The 23681-nt window shown below is 42.7% G+C and overlaps 1 protein-coding gene across 1 annotated transcript; it reads left to right on the forward strand.

Moving 5' to 3' along the window:
- Window positions 1-2581: 2581 nt before the first annotated feature.
- On the forward strand, window positions 2582-23435 carry OLFM4 (olfactomedin 4). Its single transcript, XM_008542760.2, has 5 exons — window positions 2582-2800; window positions 7731-7883; window positions 13222-13434; window positions 14430-14589; window positions 21375-23435. Exons 1-5 carry the CDS (start codon window positions 2630-2632, stop codon window positions 22184-22186), a joined length of 1509 nt encoding a protein of 502 aa, XP_008540982.2. The 5' UTR covers window positions 2582-2629; the 3' UTR covers window positions 22187-23435.
- The last annotated feature ends 246 nt before the right edge of the window (window positions 23436-23681 follow it).

Raw genomic sequence — 23681 nt, forward strand, 5'->3', positions numbered from 1 at the left:
TGCTTTTGTGCATTTGAGGCTACCAAATAGATTAAAGTTTTCTTCTGAAAATTGTGGAGGCACACAGGAACAAAGCGGCTTATGAGCACAGCGTGGGGAGGGCACGTTTGTGTTTGAGAGAATTGCTGTCTCATTCCTACAGGAACGCAAGCCCTCTGGAAAGGGGTCTCCTAAAGGATTGGTCATAGAGGCCCCTACAGGTAGTCATGAGTACGGGCTACCATTGTTAATGAGATTTTTTTTCTGACAAGGGCACCGACATGCTTCTTGGTAAAAGGGGCAAGGAAAGCTCATTATAGCCACAGATAGAGGCTACTAGCAAATGAGAAGAGATTTTCCTCTTTGCTTTGGTGGGAATCAGGAGTAAGAGGGACTTGTGATGGGAGGGAGAGGAAAGCTCTCCTCCCTGTATGCACATTCATAGCGTTCAGTCTCAGGACAATGAGTTCATGTGCACCAGAGTACTCATGCCCTGTGCTCTTCCTGTCTTGAACTGGCTAGAACTAAGTGGCTAGAACATTCAGCCAAAGAAGGCAAGGCTGAATTGCTTCCCATAGGGAACAGTGAACGTCCCAGCTCACATCCTGCCCCAGGAGACTCGGCCCAGGTGGAGCAAGCAGCCTTCAATAGTTGGGTTACCAGATAAAATACAGGACATCCAGTTCAATTGAATACTAAATAAACAACATACAGTTACTTTAGTATGAGTATGTTCCAAATATTGCATGGGACATATACTACAAAATGATGTTATTTATCTGAAATTCAAATTGGACTGGATGGCCTGCATTTTTATTTGCTTAATTTGACAACCCTACATAGGACGGAATATGAGAGGTAGGGGCTTCAAAATACTCCTCCTACCCCCTGACAACTGGCCACAAATCACCTGTTCCTGACCTCAGTCTTCCTCATAGATTGGCTTTGGAGCAGATAATGTAGGAAGACCCTGTTGTTTCCAGAAAGCTTCTAGGAAAATGCTCCTGTCCTTCCTGAGTCCACTCTGACTGCCTCTAATCACCACATCCATATGAGTATGGGTTTCAGGTTGCCTGAGCAGCCACCCTGTGTGATTTGACGGGTGTGTTTCAATGGGGAGGCAGCAATGACAGCCTGGATGGCTGGGGCAGTATGGACCCTAAAGTTTGGGAGACTGATCTGGGTGTGGGTGTCCACTCAGCCCTCTGGGTCGGGGGGCAGTATGAGGCACTGGACCAGCGATACAGCCTCAGGGGGCCTTGGATGCACCAAAAAGAGAAAGACTTGTGTTTCTTTCCCCCTTTCCCTCCCTAGCTCTTCTCCTTTCTCACTCTCTACTCGTTCACTCATATTTTTCCTGCCTGTCCCCTCCCCTGAGCATCTGAATAGTGTATCAGGGGTTTAAGACTCTGTTTCTCACACGAGCATAGTGTTCATTCTGAGAGTTTGGGCAGCAGAGGGAGAGAAGCCTTCAAACCAGGTCTTTCAAGCACTCCTGGGGTGGAGTGGGCATGGAGTGGGGCAGGGGCCTTCTTTCTCTGTTTTGAACCCCAAAACCACACATATTGAGCAAGGCTTTAGGAAATTAAAAATATAACCAAAAAAGCACACAAGTCTGACATTTGTATAGTACTTCAAAGCTTATAAGCAACTCCTCATATAATATTTCATTTAATTCTAACAATTTAGGAATTGTTACAACACTAGAGGGGCTAAGTGACTTGCCTGAGTGACAGAGCTGGTTTTTAATATTCAGGCCAACACGTTTTTCATGCTACACGGAGGAAGGCAGAGGTCACAAAGGTGTATGAAATGTTGGAGAGGCGCATATAGGGCCTGAAGACCATCCCTGTTTCTCAGTTTCATGATGAATGAGGCTTGAGCTCTTGACTGCCCGACCAGCTCACAAGAGCGTCTGGGACAACGGAGGTCAGACAGAGCCTTCTGGACAGAGAAGCTGCTCCACGTGGGCCTCCCTGACTGGGTCTGGAGTAGCCTCCTCTTGGGATTCTTTCTCCTACATCAAGCTCACAGGGATGGGTGCTTGATAGTACGAAACCCTAACTGAGTTTCCAGGGAACAAAACACTGCTGGTCTCTCCTTCAGAGTGGGCTTGTGGAGAGAACATTGTTTGGAGGCAGACACTGCAAGGGAGAGGTCAGAGACAACCTGGGCAGTAGCAGCTGAAGAGGGAATCCACCTCCACTCCAGTCACAGTCTCTAAACCAAGCTCCAGAACGTGCTCTGGAGATCAGCAGTCAGTAAAATGGGGGGCGGGCAACTAGAAGTGGCTGCTATGAGCTTTGCTTTTCCTTCCTGGGGCCTCCAAGCCCTGTTTCATCCACAAAGAATCCTTTGATCTAATCTCTTTCAAGGACGTATCAAGTTGGAAATCAGATGTTAAGCTTGAAAAAGCTCATTTGAGTTAATATTTCGCAGGAGATAACCAGATCTAAGGGCAGCTGGCAGAGTGGGGCTCAGAAACAAGGTGTGGAGGTGACTCAGTTTCCTGGGTGTCCTGACCCTCTTGGGGCAGTCCCTGGTGGCTTCCTCTTTCCCCACAAACTAGCCATGGGGAAATCCCCACGGGCCACTATAAGAAGCCCCTGGGCTCTATGCAGAAGCCAGCTGCTCCAGCCAAGAGGACAAGATGCGCCTGGGCCTCCCCTTCCTGCTGGCCCTACCGTTCCTCCTCGGCCCAGCTGCAGGGGACTGGGGGGATTTGGAGACCCTCTCCCCTGACCCCAGCCCCAGCTCCTTCCCCAGCTATGACTTCAGTCCCGGCTTCTCCTCTGGCTCTGGCTCCAGCTCTGTGTCCCAGGTGAGTAGGTCCCAGTCTGACAACTGCACTCATTCCCTTCCTCTTGCTTTTTGGGGACGTGAATATAATTTCACAGATGGCTAGACCTGAGCACTCTAAAAGATTTATGACTCTCTTTGTTAACTGTAGGCACCCTGGAAATGAATTAAAACCTAGGTGAAATAATTAAATTGTTAGCAAGAGATGGCATCTCGATTCTCCAGCTGGGGGCTTTCGGGAAAGAATCTAAGCTTTAAAGAGGTTCTCAAACCTGGCTGCACTTTGGAATCAGGGGCGGGGTGGGGGTGTCCAAAAAGTAGAGATGCCTGGGTTCCATCTGGAGGAGAACTGTTAGGGAAGGGGTCATGCCAGTAGTATCTCCAGAAAAGTTTGTCCAGTTGATTTGCTGCAGGGACCCCTGGGGGATGAGTGCTGTGATGCTCCAGGGGAGCCTGGACAGTTTCTCTGAGCCTAGTTTGTAAAGGAGACGGGTGACAGAGGTAGGGAGAGGAGTCACTGGTCTTTAGCAAAGTGCTGTTACACATGGACATTTCCTTGAGGAGTGTTAACTCTTTTCAGTCTTCCTTGTAGGGAATCTTTAGAGCCATTTCCAGCTCAAAACAACAGCAGCAGTAGCAGCAAGCCAACCCAAAGCATGCGCTAGAAAGGGACTGGTCCAGCTGGTCTACGTCCCTAGAACGTATAGAGAGCGGGCTCCTTGGGGATTTGGAAGCTAAGGTGTGACTCGGGGTTGGGGAGGCTTACCTCCTTCAAAACCCGTCCCTCTGTGCTTCTATGATCTTTACCCACAGGTCAGGTCGCTGCTTACGTGATCACATCTCGATGGAAGGACCCGTGGGAAAAGCGGAGGAAAAGGCTTTTGTTTGTCGTTCTCATTTTCACCATTAGAACTACATAGATGGCGAAAATTTGCTGATTAACAAATGTTTTGGGTAGGGTCCAGATGGAAACGGCAGCAACAATGTTCGTTGAGTGCCTAATAAATGCCAGGATGAGGTTAAGTACATAGCACATAGTATGTTGTTTAATCTGAAGAGGTAGGTAGAATTAATGGTCCCATTTTAGAGATGTGAAAACTGAGGCTTAGAGAGATGAAGTCATTGGCTTAAGGTCACTAAGCTAGTGAGTTATAAAGCTCAAATTTAGTCTGCTCATGCTCTTCACCATCTCTTTCTATTCAACGTTCTATGTTTTCAGGGAGTATAGATGAAAACTGCTGTTTTTAAGAAGAGAATGGTTTGGGAATCATGAATATGCACAAAGATTCCTTGTAGCCAGAAATCAGATGCATCATTTTATTCCATGATACTAAATGATTTCTGGGGACAATTAGAACTAGTTAGCATCCCCCAAAATAAGGTTAACGATAATAATTTACTTTGAAGCTTCATCACCAATCACAACCCAATATTTGGGTAAGTTGATCACTTAAAATAATAGAAAATAAAATGTAGGTCAAGAAACAGAAACTGAAAATGCTTGTTGTCTGGTAAGGAGATAAATATTTAAAAGCAGATAAGGAATGGTAGTTAAATTGTACTAGGAGGTTTTGATTTCCTTCCTGGTTTACTTCTCTCCCTTTGGTGAGTCAATATCACAACTCCAACATTTTTATGGTGGACTAGGTGTTGCTTCCACTATAAACCCAATTTTCTAGGGCTGGCTGTCAGCTTGATGAGCTCTTTGGAAAGTGGAAGAAAATCCCTTTATAACTGTCATTGAGCAAGTTCCAAACGTATCATTTTCTGTGCTTTGAAAATGTTGAGTACCATTATTTTATGCCTTGAATCTTTACAGGCACTTAGACTTGGCTGCTAATTAGAGCCAATTGCAACCTTAAATCACAAATGTGTCGTACCTTCTGCTGTAGTTCTCAGGGCACTCTACATGCCTCAGATGTCACCCTCCAAAGAAGGGGCCTCTCTCGGGGTCCTCTTTCACAGACGAGAAAAGGTTCCGCGCTTTCCTTCCCACAGTAACTGACAGAGTCGGAGCAAGAATGAGTCATGTGCTTTTGTCATCAGGCTAAGCGGCTTGTTGAAGAAAAAGACACTGAGACTTTCCTAATGACAATGGGCCTGAGTTGCTGGGTTTTATTTATCTCTCTAACACCAGAGCCTGGCAAGTTGTAGACACCAGTAACTGTAAATTGAACACATGCTGAGTGAGAACCTATCGGTGTAAGGTGTCTTGTAGGGTACATGGGGTCCTATTCACCCTTCACAAGGCCAAAGGGATAAGCACTTGTCTTTGCCTCCCATTCCCCACCTTACACTAGCATAGAGTTTAGGCATATCACCGCAGAGAGAGACCCATCACCATTAGCTTCATTGTCTTTGAATGAGAGGAGCAGAAATATCTCTAATGGGAGACACTGATCAAACTTATGGACCATTTTGATGTCAGCTGAGCCCGCTGGGCTGATGATAAGCAGGATGGAAGCTGGGGAGTCCACAGTGCTGGGACAGAGATGTTCAACAGAAGACAGCGGAAGGCTGTCAGCAGGGCTCATAATTATTTGCCTGCCTTTCAGGTGAACTTCAGGACTGAAAGTTATTAGCTAGTGGTTTCTAGTTGATTGTCTAGAAACTGCTTGATGATCTCCACTGTTTTCTGAGTTGACAGAGCTTTGCAGAGAACTCTAAGAATGGTCCAACCCTGTCTTGTGCCCCTAATTAACCTCCCCCTGTCAAAATGCAATTCGAGAGTTTTTGGGAGGGTAGACAGTTATTATAATAAGCTATTTCTTCGAAAGTCCATGATATACTCGTCCTCCTGTAAAAGCCTTGGCTTTTTGAGTTTTCGCTGGAGTCTTTCTATCTACAGTGGGAGCGATAAAGCTGGTTCCAAGGGAAGCTGGCCTCTCTGACAGGCTCCCTATATAGCTTGTCCGGTCCTTATTCATCCCTGGAGAAAACCCTTCCCTTCCTCCATCTCAGCCCCTGTGTTCAGCATAAACCTGCTTATCCCTCCTCCTTATTCCCCAATTCCTGCAGGTGTGGGGTGTTATTGGCAAAGAAAATTGAGGCCAATGTCAAGAATTTACCTGGCATAGAGAATTTTGGTTACAAATATATGTATCTGTATATATTTACGTACAGAGGTCCTAGACTTAAAGATGGTCCTCGACTTAGGATTTTTCGACCTTATGCTGGTGGGAAAGTGATATGCTTTCAGGAGAAACTGAACTTTGAATTCTGCATTTCAGTCTTTCCCCAGGCGATCCAGGTGTGGTACAACACTGTCTTGTGATGCTGGGCATCGGCAGTGAGCCGAAGCTCCCAGTCAGCTGCGTGATCATAAGGGTAACAACTCACACACTTAACAACCATTCTGTACCCATCCAACTATTCTGTTTTTCACTCGCAGTACAGTATTCAATAAATTACATGAGATATTCAACACAGTTATAAAATAGGCTTTGTGTTAGATGATTTGGCCTAACTATAGGCCAATATAAGTGTTCTGAGCATGTTCAAGGTAGGCTAGGCTAAGCTGTGATGTTCAGTAGGTTAGGTGTATTAAATGTATTTTCAACTTACGGTATTTTCAACTTACAATGGATTTATTGGGACATAACCCCATGATGTGTCGAGGAAGATCTAAATATATATATATGTATATATTTTTCTTTCTGCTCATCTTAAAGAAGATTAGGTTAAATTAACTAAATTAGTTGTTAAATTAACAACTTAGTTGCAAAGCCCTCAATTAATTGGTCCAAAAGTCGCTGACAGAATAGATCTTGATTAAATCTAGCTCCTGCTCGTTTGGGAGTCATGGAGGTTGGTAGACATTAAATGCACAGAGCACACAATCTCAGCTGCAGCCAGCTTACCTCTTAAACTTTGAGAGGTATAGCCTGCGTCTCTTCAACCTCTGCAAGCCATTGCCCTCCCCTTGGTAGTTTCAGAAAGATGTTCAGGTTGATGTTCCACAGGTGAGCTTTGGGCTGGCTGGCAGATGAGATCACGGAAGGGCACAGCCACTTGGCTGCCAGGAGTTACTCTATAAGGCAATAACAGTAATAAAAAAAATGTTAATTTTGCCAGATCCCCTTGGGGAAGTTCAATGGGGACAAAAGAAAAACAGGATCTTTCAAATCTGTCATTTTAAAATATGCAGCGGCACCAAAGTGTGAGCCTGAATATCTTAAAGAAACATCAAATATTTTAAAACGACTTTTCTGCAAGTGGTAAGCTGGAAAACTTAAAAAAATCTGCACAAAACCTTCAAATTCATACATCGTTCAGTTTTTAACAAACGGCTGGTTTGTTTCCATTTCGAAGGATATTAGTTATACAATTTCCCAGGTGAAGAGAGGATGTGAATTGCATCGTATAGTTTCACTATAACCCATATCCTGATGTTCTCCTCATTCTCTTGGAAGACATTGGGTTGGGGTTTGGATACAGGTGAGGAAAAGAAAATGAGTGAGTAGAAAGAAAGGGAAAGTGGCTGGTCTCCTACCATGTGCCAGGGACTTGGTTTGCATTATTCAGTTAATCTTGAGGACGACCCTGTGAAGTTGGTTATCTTCATTTGACACGTGAGGAAACTGAGATTTAACGAGGGTTCATGTCCAGTAAGCGGTAGAATTAGAATTCAAAGTTAGGACTCTCTTCACTTCTTTACTTTCCTTTCCTTGCATCTGGACAGTAATAATTTCCTTTAAGACTCATTAAGAAAGGAGAATCTTCCTCTAGGTGAAGGTGACTGATGTCGTGGTTCAGCCCAACAGGTGGAGATGCAGCTGAACAGAGTGTAATTACGAGTGTTGTAGCTTGTTTCTATGATTCTACTCATTTATGTATTGGACCCACTTGCTTGCCTCTAAGCACGGTTTGGACAAGCCAATTTCTGTCACTCCAGTTGCCAAAAAGCTCATTTCCCAGCTTATTACTCTCATTGAACTTATTTTTATTTGCAGTCGTTTTCCAACTTCACCGGCTCCAAGGATGACCGCGGGACCTGCCAGTGCTCCATTACGTTGCCAGACACCACCTTTCCTGTGGAGAGAGTGGAACGATTGGAATACACAGCTCACATTCTCTCTGAGAAGTTCAAGATAGAGCTTTCTAAAGTAAGCATTTTTTTTTCTCTTCCAACAATATCGTGATAAGAACAATCTAACAAACAAACAAAACAAAACACTTTTTTATTCAGGACTTGATGAGCAGCCGTTCTTCAGTGCGTCAGAGACAGCACATTTGCATCCTGTGGAGGTGTTAGCTTTTATCTCACAGTACACCTCTGGAGTTCTTTAGAGCAGGTAAAGTGAGAGCACAGGAGGAAAATGGGATTGAGATTCTTCCCGCCGTGGATAAACTCGCTTCAATATTGTGAGGCTTGTGCTGATGGAAGGAAGCCTGGGCTCTCCCCGCAAGCCCCAGCTCTGCAATTTTTATTGTTTTCTTTCTTTTTCCTGTTGGTCTTCCCTCCAGCTCTGCTTTCTTTTCTTTCGTCTCCTCTATCCTCTTTCTAATCTATTGTCTTCCTTCTCTTTCATTTTTCTTCCTATTCCCATTTTATTCCTTCTTACTTTTGTTTTTATTCTCCGCTTGTCTCAACCCTTCCTTTGTCAATCCCTCCTAATCTTTCTTTCCCTTTCCTTCTTAATTTTTTTTTTTTTACTCTTTTTGGTCTACTCATACTTTTGGAAGGCCCCCCACCTTCTCTTCCTCCGCCCTCTCCTCCTCTACTCTCCCAAATCTTCTGCCTCTTAGCCTCCTTCCTTCCTCCTTCTTTTCCTGTTTTTTCCTCTTATATTCTCTTTCCAATTTACTCTTTTCCTCTTTCCTTCTCCCTCTCTCTCTTTCTTGATGTTATCCTCTGTTGTCTCAGCAGGAAGATGACATTAGATGTGTCTAACATTGGACCAAAACTGAAGGCTTCCTTGGGAATTTGAGTCAAGACTAACAGGTCCCTCAGTGCTGGTAAATCCCTGATTCGAACTCCCTGATTACCACTTTTCTCTGGCCAGACGAAGTTGTCTTACAGGGTTTGCCTTTCTCTGAGCTGGCTGGAGCAAAGTGACTTGGCATTCCAGTTTTGACTCCTTCTACTTTTTTAGCCAAGTTAAAAATCAATTAGAAAGGCTCCCATTTTCTGCACAGGTGAGGTCCAAGCTAGGCTATAATCACATTATGCATTATTTAATACAACTCCATTAATTTACAAGGAGCTCTGGCTTTCCTGCAAGATTCAAAATAAGTTTTCCTGAGAAATTTAAGCTTATGTACCTCCGCATCCAGCACAGTTATCCTTTAAGACAAAAATTAGGGTCAGACTGAGACCCTGCTTTCAACCTGAATTGGTGGCTAAATATTCTAAGTTTAAGTGAGTGGCCAGGAAAATGTGTTTGACTACTCCAGGAACCTAGCTTCTTAAGAAATAAAATGTCCTTGAATTAATCAGCAGAAAAGGCACAGCACTAAATTATAAATTCAAGCCATTAATATTCATAGCCTTATTCCAGCATAATCAAGTACAGATAAGAAGTTATGCATAAAAACATAACAAGTGGAGGAAAATCCTAGGTAAAGATCTTTTCAGTTAGAGTCATTTGCTTTGAAACAGTGGAAGCTACTGATTTGCATGTCCTCTTTGCTGGCAGGAGTGTGAAGGGCAGTTTGAAACCCCATGCTGCTCCAGGCAAAGTATGTAGCTTGCCAGGTTTGTGAGTATGGGACATTTAATTCCAATCCCCAAAGGGGGGGCAGGTGACATCTGCCTTGCTAATAATTGGCAGGGAAGACGTGTGGAGTAGGTGGGAAAACTTTTAGTTCTGAAAGTGTCAGTAGCTGGTCCTAAAAAATTTGTGATTGAAGTCTGAGAAAGAAATTGACCTGCCAGCTGAGATTTGTGTAATAGATTCGGTGTGACAGGTGATAATAACAACAATAACAGTAACAGCTTCCCTTTGTGCTTTTCTTAATGCCTCCAGTTCTATTTTACTCTCAAGCAACAGTTTAAGGTAGATAGGCCAGGTGTTCTCCCTCCCATTTTAGGGATGGAAAAACTGAGGTTCTTAAAGCTAAAGGGACATAAATGGAGAGATCATCCCTCTCGTGCTGGTTAAGCCAGGTCAGGAGTTAGGCTCTTAGGAATTATCCCAGTTCTCTTTTCTCTCGGCCAGGCCATTATCATCCTCGCATGCAGACCCAAGAAGAGATGCAGTAGGTCAGTAATGCCCTTCAAATCCAAAGTTATCTCTTCAGCCGAGGGCTTTTGAATTTCCACGTGAATTATTATAGCTGTCCCTCAGTTGCCTTGGAAATCACCGTTTATCTAGAAGCCTGGGGGAATGCCCATTTGGGCAGGCCAGTAGAAAAGGGTTTTGACTGCCTTACATTGATTCATTATCTGTCAGTACACAGAGAAGACAGGGAGCTGCCTCTGCATAAGATGCTGAAAGCATTTTGTACTTTTCTATTGTTTGTGATATGTCCTCTCGTGACTATACTTAGGAAGGGGATGACACAAAAGGCAGCTCAGGATTTTCTTTCTCTTGAGGGTTATGGTCTTTGGGGCAAGTTATTTAATATAACACATTTGCTAATAGATCCTCATGCATGAGAAGGTTGAGGCAGCCCGGGAGACATTTAAGCAACCCATAAGCAAACAACATTGATTGAGCAATGTTTTGTGCAGTGAAATATAATAAATTAAAAGGTCACATTGAAAAAACCTGAAATCCCTGTTTCTCTAATAATTACTGTAATTTATAGGCCAACCATTATGCTAGGCACTTAATATGCATGATCTCAGGTCTTTACTATAGTCTTGTAAGCTTGGTATCATTGCTCCTAGTTTTTAAGAGGAAACCAAGGCTTAGAGAGTAAATGAATTGCTCACTCAGTACTGAAGTCAAATCTGAGCTTAGGTGGGTCTAGCTCCCAAGTGCTTCATATGACTTGATGGTCAATTCAAGCTCAACTAATCTTGTTGCACTTATTTTTAAAGATATATTAAAATAACAGTATGTTGCAAAGAACATTTACTCATTTCAAATAATCTGGCCGTAGTTCTCATCACAGGTTTTGAGGAGCTAGCAGAAGCATGAGCCAGACTAATTCTTTAGCTTGATAGCCAGCTGTACTGCATTGTTATCTATTACAAGACCACATTTACTGTACGGAACAACAACAAACACCCTGGAAAAAATCCCCAGACAAACTTTGAATCTTAGAACCCATCAGTGACATAATACGTGCAAAACAAACAAAAGAACGGAAACTCTGAATGTTAGGCTGGTGATTTCAAGGCAAGCATGGACGAATCTTCTCAAGCTCAAACTTGAAGTGATGAGAAGCTTCTCAGTAAAGATGTTGACACAGGATGTGTCCCCTTAGGGCTAGACCCATATTCTTGCGACACATCCTCAGGGAAGTTGGGCTGCCTCTGCCGACACTGTACCTTCTAGGAAGACCTGGGGTATTCTCAGAATGGTCCATGCTGTCTCAACACTAGGGATCTAATGAAGAGTTTGTACTAACAATCTACTTAAATTGGTAAAATGCACACTGTGAAGTCTTTCTGGCCCATCCTCAAATTCTCTCCTATCTTCTAGAACTCCATGGGTGGTTCCCGTCTTTCTGAACATCACTGAGCTTTCCTTTCCTGTATTTTCCTAAACAGTTCTTTAGACACCCTTCATTTTGTGGGTGAACTACGGCGGGCTCACCACACACTCTCATAGGTAGCAGACTCCAGACTATGCCTTGCTTGTCAGCAAGAATCTGAGAGAGCCACATTTTATTTAGCAGAGATGACGCTTGAATCACTCATTTTTTTAGAACAACAGCTGAGATCTGCCACCAAAATGTTCCAGGAAAGCCGAGGGTGTTTCATTTGCCCCAAGAGCTGGCAAGGCCAAATGCCAACAAGAATATTCATTTCACAAACTTCCATTTCTGCAATAGATTGGCACTTTATTGTTATTTTTTGTCGGGGGCAAGGTTTTACATCTGGTTTTTGTAGAAACTGAAAGCTGGTTACCTTATATCTGTGTTTGCACTTTTGAAGGAGACTTGTTAGGTTTGAGATATATGTATTTTAACCTCCTTATCCACCAAAACGTCAACAGCCCTATGAGCCTCCAAGTGATGGCACATCTGATGGCGATGAGGATCAGTTGCCCGAGGAGATACCCTAGAAATGCCAAGGGCTGTATTTCCAACTTTCGTTAAAATCCTCATTGCCTGAAGCCCTAGCCCTTTAGGTCTGCAGCCTATGAGCCTACTTTAATTAGCACACTGGAGTTAAGTGGAAGGGCTAAAATGACAGAAGTTAGGGCTGCCTTTGGTTTTAGAAGGATTAGAGGCCAACATCTGGCTCTGAACTCACCCAGGCACTGTGGATCAGCTACTTGACGTTAGTGCAGTTTGGGGAAAAGTATCACTTACGTTCAAATTTTTAAAAAGAATATAAAACCAGCAACTTTTAATGAGCAGGTCCTTAAAAAAGCCATGGCATTTCTTTTAGAGACCAGATACAGAAAGAACCACCAACTGTGTTTATTGAAATATCCATTTGGAGATTCCAATTATACACTAAACCATCAAGGGAATCTTTGGAAGTATTTTAACTTAATGATCAGACATTCAAATATATGCAACAAATGTGCAATTTAAAGGTCTGATTGCAATAATCAGTTCTTGAAATAAATGTGGGTGCACTTAATGAAATGTGCACTTTACAGTTCCACATACACTCACATATTGTGTAGTAAGTTGGGTCTTTATGCCACTTTGTAAAAGGCAGAGGGGCTCAAAACTCATTGCGTGTGGCGACCAAAGAAGTAATTCTGCTTAGTGCATTTCTCCCTCTTTCAGAAAATACTAGAGCAGTGGTGGTGGTGATTTTGCCACCAGGGAACATTGAGCAGTGTCTGGGATGCCTTTGGTTGTTACAGCTAGGGGGTGGGTGGATGCTATTGGCCTCTAGAGGCAAGAGTGGCTGCTAAACATCCTACAGTACATAATACATCCCTCCACAAGAAAGAATGACATAGCCCAAAATGTCAATAGTGCTGAGGTTGGGAAACCCTGATCATGTACATTGAGGGGAGGAGGGAGGGCAAGAGACTCTGATTCAGACCGCTTTAGTTTGGAGAGCTAATATCTTCAAACATTAAAATGGAGATTAAAATGTACTTGCAAATGATGATTCTGAAGCAAAATTATTTTGTGTAGGCAAGTGCAAAATCCGCCCCCCAAAATGTAGTAAGTTCTTTTAGTTTGTATTTGGATAGATAAAAAAGTCTAGTTAAAAATACTTTTGATCCATCTCTTTACCAAAAAAAAAAAAAAAAAAAAGGAGATTGACAGCAATCAAATCATCTCCAAGGGCTTGGTAATGGAGGAAGACTACATGATGTTACTCTGGGAACTGACGTGAGCATTTTGATTCTCCTTCAGGTGAAGGAGTATGTCCATTTAATCAGTGTGTATGAAAAGAAACTCGTAAACCTAACTGTCCGAGTAGAGATCATGGAAAAGGATACCATTCAATACTCTGAACTGGACTTTGAGTTAATCAAGATAGAAGTGAAGGAGATGCAGAAACTGATCATACGGCTGAAGGAGAGTTTTGTTGGAAGCTCAGAAATTGTTGACCAGCTGGAAGTGGAGGTAAGGAGTGAACTCACTTCTCAGTGTATTAATAATAAATTCTCTTCAGTGATCATGTTTTAAGACCAGGATATGAATCTCTCTCTTCCAACTGCTAGTTCTATACTCTTTTGTGATCAAGTGGCATGTCCCGTGTTCTGCTCTAGATGGATGCCTGTCTTTGAATACTAAGTTAAACACCTCGGGAACCCGTTGATTGAGGAGCAGGTGTTGTCTGATGGTCAGAGTCCTGCCCCAGAACCAAAGGGCCTTTCCATGTCTCTAGAAAGGAGATGATATAAATCCGAACATCTTCATGGCCACACTAGATCAAGGGTCTTCTCTGTTCTGCGTTTAGCCTAGGGGGACTACAAAGCCAGAGTTTACCTGATTTTGGACTTGCTAGGTCTGCTTCTCCTTTTGGGTGATCACGTAATCCTTGATCTCTTTTGGAACTCTTCTCCACATACTGGTAACCCCCTTTAAAGAAGTTTCTTGTGAGTATGTTTTAGTGAAGACTTTTAATCTCCGTGGATAAAGACCATCACATTAATGTTATGGTTGGATAATTTATATCCACAGGAATTTACTAGCACAGTCGTGTCATGGGCTATAATTGAGAATTCTAGTTACATATTTTAGAATTCAACTTTTCTCTGGCCCTCACCGTTCGTTAGAAACTTAATTATAACACAGCATGAGTAAACACTAGTTTATAGGAAGAGGTTGTTAGAAATGAACTTTAATGGACATTTGTGGATGCTTAGTCTGAGCCCATGCACTATTATTAAAGCCGTTAAAATCTTTGCCATTTTCTCCTTGTCACACACATCTGCCTGTGATCTGACAGGCGTTCACACTAAACCATAAAATGTATTCTTCCAAATGAAACCATTCAGAAGAATCTCAGGTGTGTTCTCCAGCAATGTTTCACTAAGTGACAAATTCAGCCCTGGAATGTTTATGAAAGAAATCGCATGATAATATAAAGTCACTCTGAATTTTTATTTCCTTAGATAAGGAATCTGACTCTTGTGGTAGAGAAACTGGAAACTCTAGACAAAAACAATGTCCTCAGCATTCGCCGAGAAATTGTGGCTCTGAAGAACAGGCTAAAGGAATGTGAAGCCTCTAAAAGTGAAATGGTTCCTGCCACGCCCCCTCCTCCCGCTCCAGGTAAGCATGCCATATTTTTACCACTTGAGCCAGGCCCCACGAGGAGGTGGGGAAGGAATTCAGGATGGCAATCGTGAAGGAGGGATGGGGTTTCTTTCGCCATGAGTTTACTTCTTCATGCTTTTAAATCTCCTCCCCAGTAGCTCTACATACTATCACATTCTGCGGCTCACAGAGGAAAAACACAAACAATAAGTTGATTTCAAACAAGATCCACACGCATTCCCTTTGCATTTACTAACAGGAAAAACATCTCTATGGTGATGGAGTTGCTATTAGGGGGCCAGGTGAAAGCTTCTGGAATCTGTGTGGCATCCACGCTGTCCTGAGGATTTATCTAATGAGCTGGGGTTATGCTTTGAATCCTCCTTCCTTCCTGCCTTCTCGCCTTCCTTCCCTCCTTCCACCTTTTTATTTTTCCTTTGTGCTTTCTTTAAATGCATGTTAAGCACCCGCTGTAGAGTGTATCCTAGGATTCAATGAGGATTAAAGGGATGGCCCCACCTGTCCAGTACTTGTGGGTGTGTCTCGCCCTCCCTCCCGGACAGTGCGTTCCTGGAGGGCAGGGATGGCGTCTCCCTCTCTAATCAATCATCCAGGGGGGTCAAGTATAACACAGAGATGGGTGGTCCATAAATACCCCTGTGAATGGAGGCAGTGGAGTGTGGGGGCCAGGATGATGGCTTTGGGACCCCAGAGACCTGAGTTTTCTGGCTATGTGGCGGTGGCAAAAGATCGTTAATCTTGCTTGTAAAATGCAGAATAGTGGCACCTACCTTGCAGGGTTGCTGTGAGGATTAATGAAACAAAGCTTGCGAAGCTCAGAGCTCTGTGATCGGCACTTACACACTGGCAATTGTTATTATTATAGTTGAAGTGAAAGCCTTGCTGCAAACCAAGGCAGTGCTAGGTCCTTGTGCACTTCAGCACACCCCTCCAGGTCAACTAAAGCCAGCCTCTCAGCCGCAGCATGCAGCCCTGTCCTTTAGAGACACCCGTGTCACAGGGAAGCTCTCTCTGCAGGTTGCGAGCATCTCAGCGTGAATGGGGAAGGAATCCTTTCATCAACTCTACAGTTCTTGTGATTTTCAGTAATTCCTATTGCTCACAATCTGTTTCCTTTTAGGCCGTGCGTCTCTGGCTCCTTGTCAGTGTAGCTGGTTTCTTTAAGGCTTTAATTAGATACCGCCATAGTTATAAGCCTCTTGGTGTTGTTCAGGGGACTATCCCTTCCCTCTGCAGTTGAGAATCTGTCATCGTATGACATTCAGAGGAGGTTTAGGACAAAGGCTGTGCTCTGTCCTCTGTAACAAACTCAGGCTAAATTTGGCCTGGGATCAGTGGTATCAACATGCATTGGAAATGAGGGCTCATTCTGCTGGGCTCCTTGAGGACAGGATTTGAAGCAATGACAACCCCTGATAATACCTGAGCAAGTCTTTTTTTCTTCTTTTTCTTTTTTTTTTTTTACCTCAGCAAATCTTCCTCATGGAATAGATTTTTCTAGCACAGGTTTCTATGTATCCCTTAGAATAAGGACATTTTTATAGCAGGAAGGAACATTCAGGGCCATCTAGCTCAGGCCCATCATGTCTCAGAGGAGGAGACTTCAGTGCTGAGGATGCTGCTTTTCCTGAGGCCACACAGCTGGTTAGTGACAGAGCTGAGGCTGGAATGCAAGGCCCCTCTCTCACCTGGTCATCTCAGGGCCCAGAGTGTCTGGTGTTAGTAACTCAAGGACAACAGCAGGGGAGAAAGTACACTGCTTAGTATCTAAGGACGGAAACAAGTGAATCTGTGGATTATTTTTGTTAGAATTTTTTTCTAGAACTTTCCACGGGGTCCTCACACTTAGACTTTTGTGAGCCATCTCAGCCCAGCTGTGTTGTTTAAGCAAATCGGACCCAGATTTTCTCTCACTTTCCCACAACCTTGGCTGTAACTTGGATCCCTGCCAAGCCACTTGGCCTTCCTCCAGCTTTGTTCATATTATATTTATGATGTTTATATTAAACTGACTTTTTGTCATGTTTTTAGATCAATTTCTTTCACTTGCTCTCTTTCTGTTTGGATTGGTTGATAATGCAGAATTGGAAAATCCCCAGGCACCACAAACTTGTCAGCCTGTGGAGACTTTAATTAAAGTTACTCACTATTATGGAACTTTAAAATCTGGCCTGTCTGCTTTTTTCACTGCAGAGTTGCACAGAACAAAAAAAAGCCTGTATGCAAGTCTCAGCTATAAAGTAATTCTGCGCTCTCTCGGCCCCTCCCTGCCATTTGCTGTTTGCTACCCCTGTGGTCAGCTCGATCTTAGAACCAGTACATGTAGTTAGGGTTCAATAAAATGTGCTTTATATTTGGTTTATGCTGCAAATGGCATCCTTTTCTGCTTCATTTCATAGAACTTTCTAATCTAAAATAATTGGCCTCCTGCTCATTAACGTTTTTTTTTTTTTTTTTCCTGAAAACAACTAGCCTCAGTCTCTTTCTGTTTTTCCCCTGAATCTAATTGACTGCAGCTAGGCAGAATGTGATGCGAATGCCCAGGAGTCAATCACCATTATGCTTGGAGACGCTAGGCTCCTTGCTGACACAGAGCAGGTGCTCCGAAAATGGTCAGGGACTGAGTAGGATATGAAAGGTGTGGGGTGACCTGCCCAAACCCCAAACTTAGGGAAGAGCAGAGTGTTGGGGAGCATGTATCCAATAATTCAGAGTCAGTTTATTCTTGATCATTGTATGATTATGACCAATTTAATTGCCTAATTCTCACATGTCATTTGTACCCTCCTCTTTGCCCAAACAAAATTCAGTTGCCCAGGTGAGAGAGTGAAATGATGGATCCAAGATTGTTTCCTCTGTAGGCATATCATCTTTGGCTTTTTGAAACAATGCTACTAAGCATGAGACTTCATAAATGCCAACTTAGATTATTTTAAAATCTCACCATGTGGCTTCCCAGGGTATTTTCAGAATACCATGGCAATATCTAATGAGCTGCATGTTGAAGAGATTGCTAACCAAGGCTACACTTGTGTAGAGGGCTCCTCGCATTGTGTTTTGTGGAGAGAATACCAGGATTTTTGAAAAATTCAGATACGTAGCAGGGTAGAGGGCTAGCGTTTTGTAGGTAAGGGTAAGCTTGGTTTGGGAGATTTGATCAGTCTTTCCTTCCTTTATTCCACAAACATAATTTGGCACCACTGTGTGACTGGTCCTGTTCTGCGTACCAGTGTTACCAGGATGGGTATAGAAACCTCCAAAACCACTATCCAGGAAGGGAGATAGTTGCGTAAACCTTTAATTGTAACATGATGGGATTAATGCTGATAGTTACTATTTACTGAGTTATGTGTACATACTTTCCCTCTGTTTTTTCCTGATAGTCTTGCAAAGTAGGAATTATTATTATTTTTGAGGAAGATTAGTCCTGAGCTAACATCTGCTGCTAATCCTCCTCTTTTTGCTGAGGAAGATTGGCCCTGAGCTAACATCTGTGTCCATCTTCCTCTATTTTATATGTGGGAAGCCTGCCACAGCATGGCTTGATAAGTGGTGTGTAGGTCTGTGCCCGGATCTGGGCCCACGAACCAGGGGCTGCCAAAGTGGAGCAGGTGAACTTAACTGCTATGCCATGGCCTGGCCCTTAATATTATTTTTTAACATGAGGAAACTGAGGCTCAGAAGGTTAAGTAACTTGCTCAAGGATACACAGCTAGTAAGTATTGGAGTCAGGATTTGATTGAAATCTGTCTGGCAATAGTTTCACTGTACCAGACTGCCTTCCACAGATGCTCTAATAGAGAGGTGCACCTGTGATTCCTGGAGTGACAAGAAAGTTCCACCAACTCACTGGCCTGATTAACACCAAATTACCTTTGCTTCCTTGCATGCGGAGCAGCTAAAAGTGTATTTTTGCTCTCAGCTCTAGTCTGTGTTCTCTTCTACTGGAAAATGCAGAATGATTCATTCGTCCTTCACAATTCTTGGATCATGGCTCGGCAAGGCTTTGTTGTCCCAGTGGCTGGGTGAAGTTGGATGGGAGGGTCAAGAAGGGAATGGAGTATCTCTAAGACCTTGAAATGAAGGAAGGGGCTGGGAAGGGATGTGAGATAAAGGAGGCTGGGAGAAGTTCTGGGTAGATGGGTGGGGGGGTGGATATTCCAGCTGGACTAGATAGGCAGTGGGCACAGGACTGGCTGTCACTTTCAATATTGTTTCCAAGATGGTTTGCTGCCAGGAGTTGGGAAGCCCGCCATAGCCTTTTCACTGGTCTGTCACTGCCGTAGCCACATCTGTAGTATTGGCAACAAGGCTTAGTTCTCTTCTCTATTTCCACTTCCTTCTGATCATAGCCAGCAACATAAAAATGGCCCAAAGGAGAGAGAGGATAAAGGGGAGATGAAAAAAAGGACAGGAGAGTGTTTAGGAATTGTTGAGAGGTGAGAAAAAGAGATTTAAGTTTCATAGAATTTTAATATTTATACCAGGTACAAGTTTAATTTCCTGGCCACCTTGTGAAGTGATGAGCCATCATTATTATTACTATTAGCGGTAGTATGTAACAGTAGTAGTCATTTTTCAGAGAAGATTATTTTGGTTCTTTCATATCTAAGGATTTCCACATCCAGGACAGAATAGTTTGTGATCTTTAACCCCATGATAATGCTTGAATTAGTTCTCTGCATAATACATTTTCCTTAACTATTCTCTTGCTATTGGTTTGGGCTATATCCTTTCCAGGAAGGCAAGATTCACTTAAGAAAACAACTTCTAAGTCTTCTAACCTGCAAGAAAAAAAGAGACTTTCTTTCATTTCTTCAGAGTGAAATGTAATTGAATAAATAAGTTCCCAGGAAGATATTTTAACTAGAAAATCCAGTTTGTAGCATATGGAAACTCAAACAGTTTTTGTTATCATTAAACCGAACACACCACTAACTTTATTTTAATAATTCATGCATTGTTTCATAAACAAAAGCAAACAAGCATTCATCTGAGAGATCACTTTTAGGAGAAGAAATAATAATTTATAATTTTATTTATTATTTCTTTAGTGGAGAGCAGTCTCTTGGCTGAACACACGTTGCTTTTTTATTTATGAAATGGTGCATGCATTATTAAAATAAACCCGCGACTGCGTTCTGCTTAATGATATGCAAAATTATTTGAGGTTGGGTATAGAGTGGTTTCATTTCTCTACCTGTTGTATGGTTGGCTGGCTTTCCCACCAACTGCGGATTTATGAGAGCATTTAAGGGGCACGTATTTAATTCTGGAACCAAAAAGCCCCAGCAGATTGGAAGAATGAAAGCAGGATTTCTAGTAATGGTTTCACCTCTGAGCAGTCCTTGAGTGAGGAGGAGAAAAGGGGGAGACATTTAGCAAAGAAAAGAATAGATTTTTCCCTATCTGTCAGAGGCAGAGGCTGAGAAGCAAAAGCTTTGCTCCCCCGCAGCCCCTACCATGGTAATCTCAGGCAATTCTTTGGAGCGCTACTTTGGGCGCCAGCTTACCTCATGTGCTCTCCATGCCTCCTGGATTCCCTCCAAGCATTTAAAGCCAGAGTCAGAGATTCAAGCCCTGTTCTCTCCTTTCACCTGCTCTGCTCCAGATAGCAGGATGAGGGAAAATGACCTCAAATGTACTTGAAGCTGGATTTTCGTTGTCATCCAATAAACTCTCTCTCTCTTTGTTTTAAAGGATATTTATTAAGATCCCAGAAAATATGTGTTCAACTCTTTGGATAGTTACTATAAAAATACTGGAGGAATTTTATTTTATTCTTTATAGCTTGTAAACGGTTTGGGTTGGCAGGCGTTTTAGGGGGTGTACAATATGAAGCGCCAGTCACCCAGCCTGACTCATTTACCCAAGTGTTACAGGGAGCGTAGATTCAGTCGGCCAGTGAGTCCGGTCTCACTTGGTTGTATACATTGTGACAATTACAATGTCAGAATGGAAAGATAAAGTATTTTCCTGTCATTCTATGGCATAGTAGAATATGGGCTATGAACAGTAAGATCCACTTTATAATTCTGCAGCAATATGATCACCAAGTGATCTATGTGATGGGCTGTGCTTTGGGTGCAAAGCAGGCAATATTGTCCTAAAATAACTTCCATGGCTTCTAAGGGCTGAACTTCCACCAATATAGGATCATCTTTCTCAATCTTTAAAATACTATATTAAAAAATCCCCTTCTGAGATTGGTCTGGGGTAGTACTGGTACCTGGTGTGGTTATGGGCTTCGGGTCCCAGGGAAGGGCAGAAGGGTGAAGAGAAGGGAGCCTTGCCCAGGACACTCTTCTCCTTCACCGCATTTCTCCCTGACCTTGGTGAATAGCACCTCCTGGTTTTATGGAAATAGGGCAGGATTCTGGGATGACCTTGCCTCCTCTATAAGAAACACGAAGTAAAATCATATTTGCAAAATGCTTCCAGATAGAAGAATATTTATAAAATTCACTAGGTCCCCCTTTCCTGTCTCTGGGCCCTCAAATCTTTTTAATATGGCTCTTGGCAGTTTTGTTATCCCCATTTTCCAGATTGAAAGCCCATCCACGGAAACAGAAGGTAGTTCTCTCTAGAGCTGACAGTGGGTTTGCATTGAGACTGAAACCAAGAGAAGGTTTTGGCTCTTCTCCATCACAACCACTGTTGTCATTGAACCTTGACAAGAAAAATATTTATGGATTCCTTTGGTTCTTAGGACATTAAACTGTTTGTATCTTGTCATTTATTTTCTCTAACAATGCCCTTTTATTTTCTTGTTTGTGTAGGGAGCTGTAGTCACGGTGGTGTGGTGAACGTCAGCAGACCGGCCATAGTTCAGCTCAACTGGCAAGGGTTCTCCTACAAGTATGGTGCTTGGGGTCGGGATTACTCTCCCCAGCATCCAGGGACGGGGCTGTACTGGGTGGCACCTTTGAATACGAATGGGAGGTATTTGGAATATTACAGACTCTACAACACACTGGATGATTTGCTATTGTACAAACATGCCCAACAGTATCAGATTGTCTATGGCCAAGGCAGTGGTACAGCAGTTTATAACAACAACATGTATGTCAACTGGTACAACACCAGGAACATTGCCAAAGTTAACCTGAGCACCAACAAAGTTGCTGTGACTGAAACTCTCCCTAATGCTGCCTATAATAACCGCTTTTCATATGCAAATGTTGCTTGGCAAGACATTGACTTCGCTGTGGATGAGAATGGATTGTGGGTGATTTATTCAACTGAAGCCAACACTGGTAACATGGTGATTAGTAAACTCAACGACACATCACTTGTGGTGCTAAACACTTGGTATACCAAGCAGTATAAACCATCTGTTTCTAACGCCTTCATGGTGTGTGGGGTTCTGTATGCCACACGTACTCTGAGCACCAGAACAGAAGAGATTTTCTACTACTATGACACAAACACAGGCAAAGAGGGTAGACTAGAAATTACAATGCATAAGATGCAGGAAAATGTGCACAGCATTAACTATCACCCTTTTGATCACAAACTTTATGTCTATAATGACGGTTACCTTCTGAATTACGATGTTATCTTCAAGCGGGAACCCCAGCAAGATGTTTAGGGGTTTGGGTGAGAGAGAAATAAAATATTCATTGAAAAAGTGGTCTTCTCCACTTATTTAGATACCTGCAGGAGTATTTGCTTAGTAGTAATATTTGGGAATATAGTTCTACCACACTAGAGACTTAGGATATTTGACCTGATCTGATGAGTTCTCTTGGAAGCCATCACTTCCTAGGATGCATTTCTCTTCTGAGATAAGGTCCTTCTGGGGCAGTGGGATTGTTAGAGATCTAGGGGCTTTATGGGTCCAAGGAGGCCATCAGTGAAGTGATATCTGGAAATTAAGGAACTTAAAGAGAACTCTGTGTGGCTTCTGGGGATTCTTTGCACAGGAGAGTGGACTCAGCAAACAGTTCTCTTCCGTGTAGCCCGGCTAACTCTTCCACACCTGAAAGAAACCTGTGGCTTCATTGGGCAGATTAATATCTGAAGCGCCATGAGGGACCAAATCTCCAATTTTGTTTTTCTTATTAGCACCTGGAACAACGTTATGTACATAGAAGATAAGTAAATTCAGCATGCTTATATTATGTCTGTAAAATGCTCTGACTTTTATTGAGAAAGGTCCCTTCGGGCTTTAACTTATACACTGCAAATCAGACCCAAATGAACCTGCAGAAGAGGCACTTGATTTTTCTTTTCTCCCATTGTCGACTCACGTAAGAGTCAGTAGACCCCTCCTGCCTCATAGCTTCATTCCAAAGGCAGCTCAGAAGATTAGAACCAGACTTACCAACCAATTGCCCTCATCTCTTCCCTACTTCCTACTTAAAAAAAAATTAATCAGTATTTTATGGAACAGATATAGGATAAATAAAATTAATTTTTTTTGTCTCACCATGAACTTTTACTTACATGACTCTAAGACCATAAGAAAATCAGATGGCAGTGATAAAATGATAGCATATCTGGTTATATAATAAAGCCCTTGGAACGTATGTGAGACTTGTATTAAGTCACATCAATTGTTTAATGCAATTGTTGTCTTTGTTTAAGCCCAAACTTTAAGAAAATGAAATTTTAATTTTTTTTGAGGAAGAAATGTAAAAAGACTATTGAAAGTATGTAGTAAATCAGTGCGGTTTGAAAACCTTACAGGTGTATGTGTCCCTGTGCTTTTGGATGGCTTTATCATCTGGTCTTGGTTTCTTCCTTTACTGTTTATGAGTCCTAGCCTATAGGATTGGCTTCTTACATGCTGTACTCTTCCCCTTTTAATAAATGATTAAAATGTGTTTTGAAAAAAATGTTCTCTTTCGTTTTTCTAGCTCTTTTATTTTATTAAAAAAATCTCCTAAAAGCATAGTCCACACCTTGCTGAGAGGTACAGAGAATGGTTCCCTCCCAGACACTGATGCCCAGGAGACCATACACCTCACAGCAGGTAGCATCAGTAGCTTTTAGAGGAGTTCAGAATGAGGGCTGGCTCTTTAGTTTTCATTTCCCTTTAAAATCCATTCTTTCTGGCAGCTTTTGTTGTATGAGGCTGCGCT

Source organism: Equus przewalskii, chromosome 16 (genome assembly GCF_037783145.1).
Source record: "Equus przewalskii isolate Varuska chromosome 16, EquPr2, whole genome shotgun sequence".
Classification (NCBI taxonomy): Eukaryota; Metazoa; Chordata; class Mammalia; order Perissodactyla; family Equidae; genus Equus; species Equus przewalskii.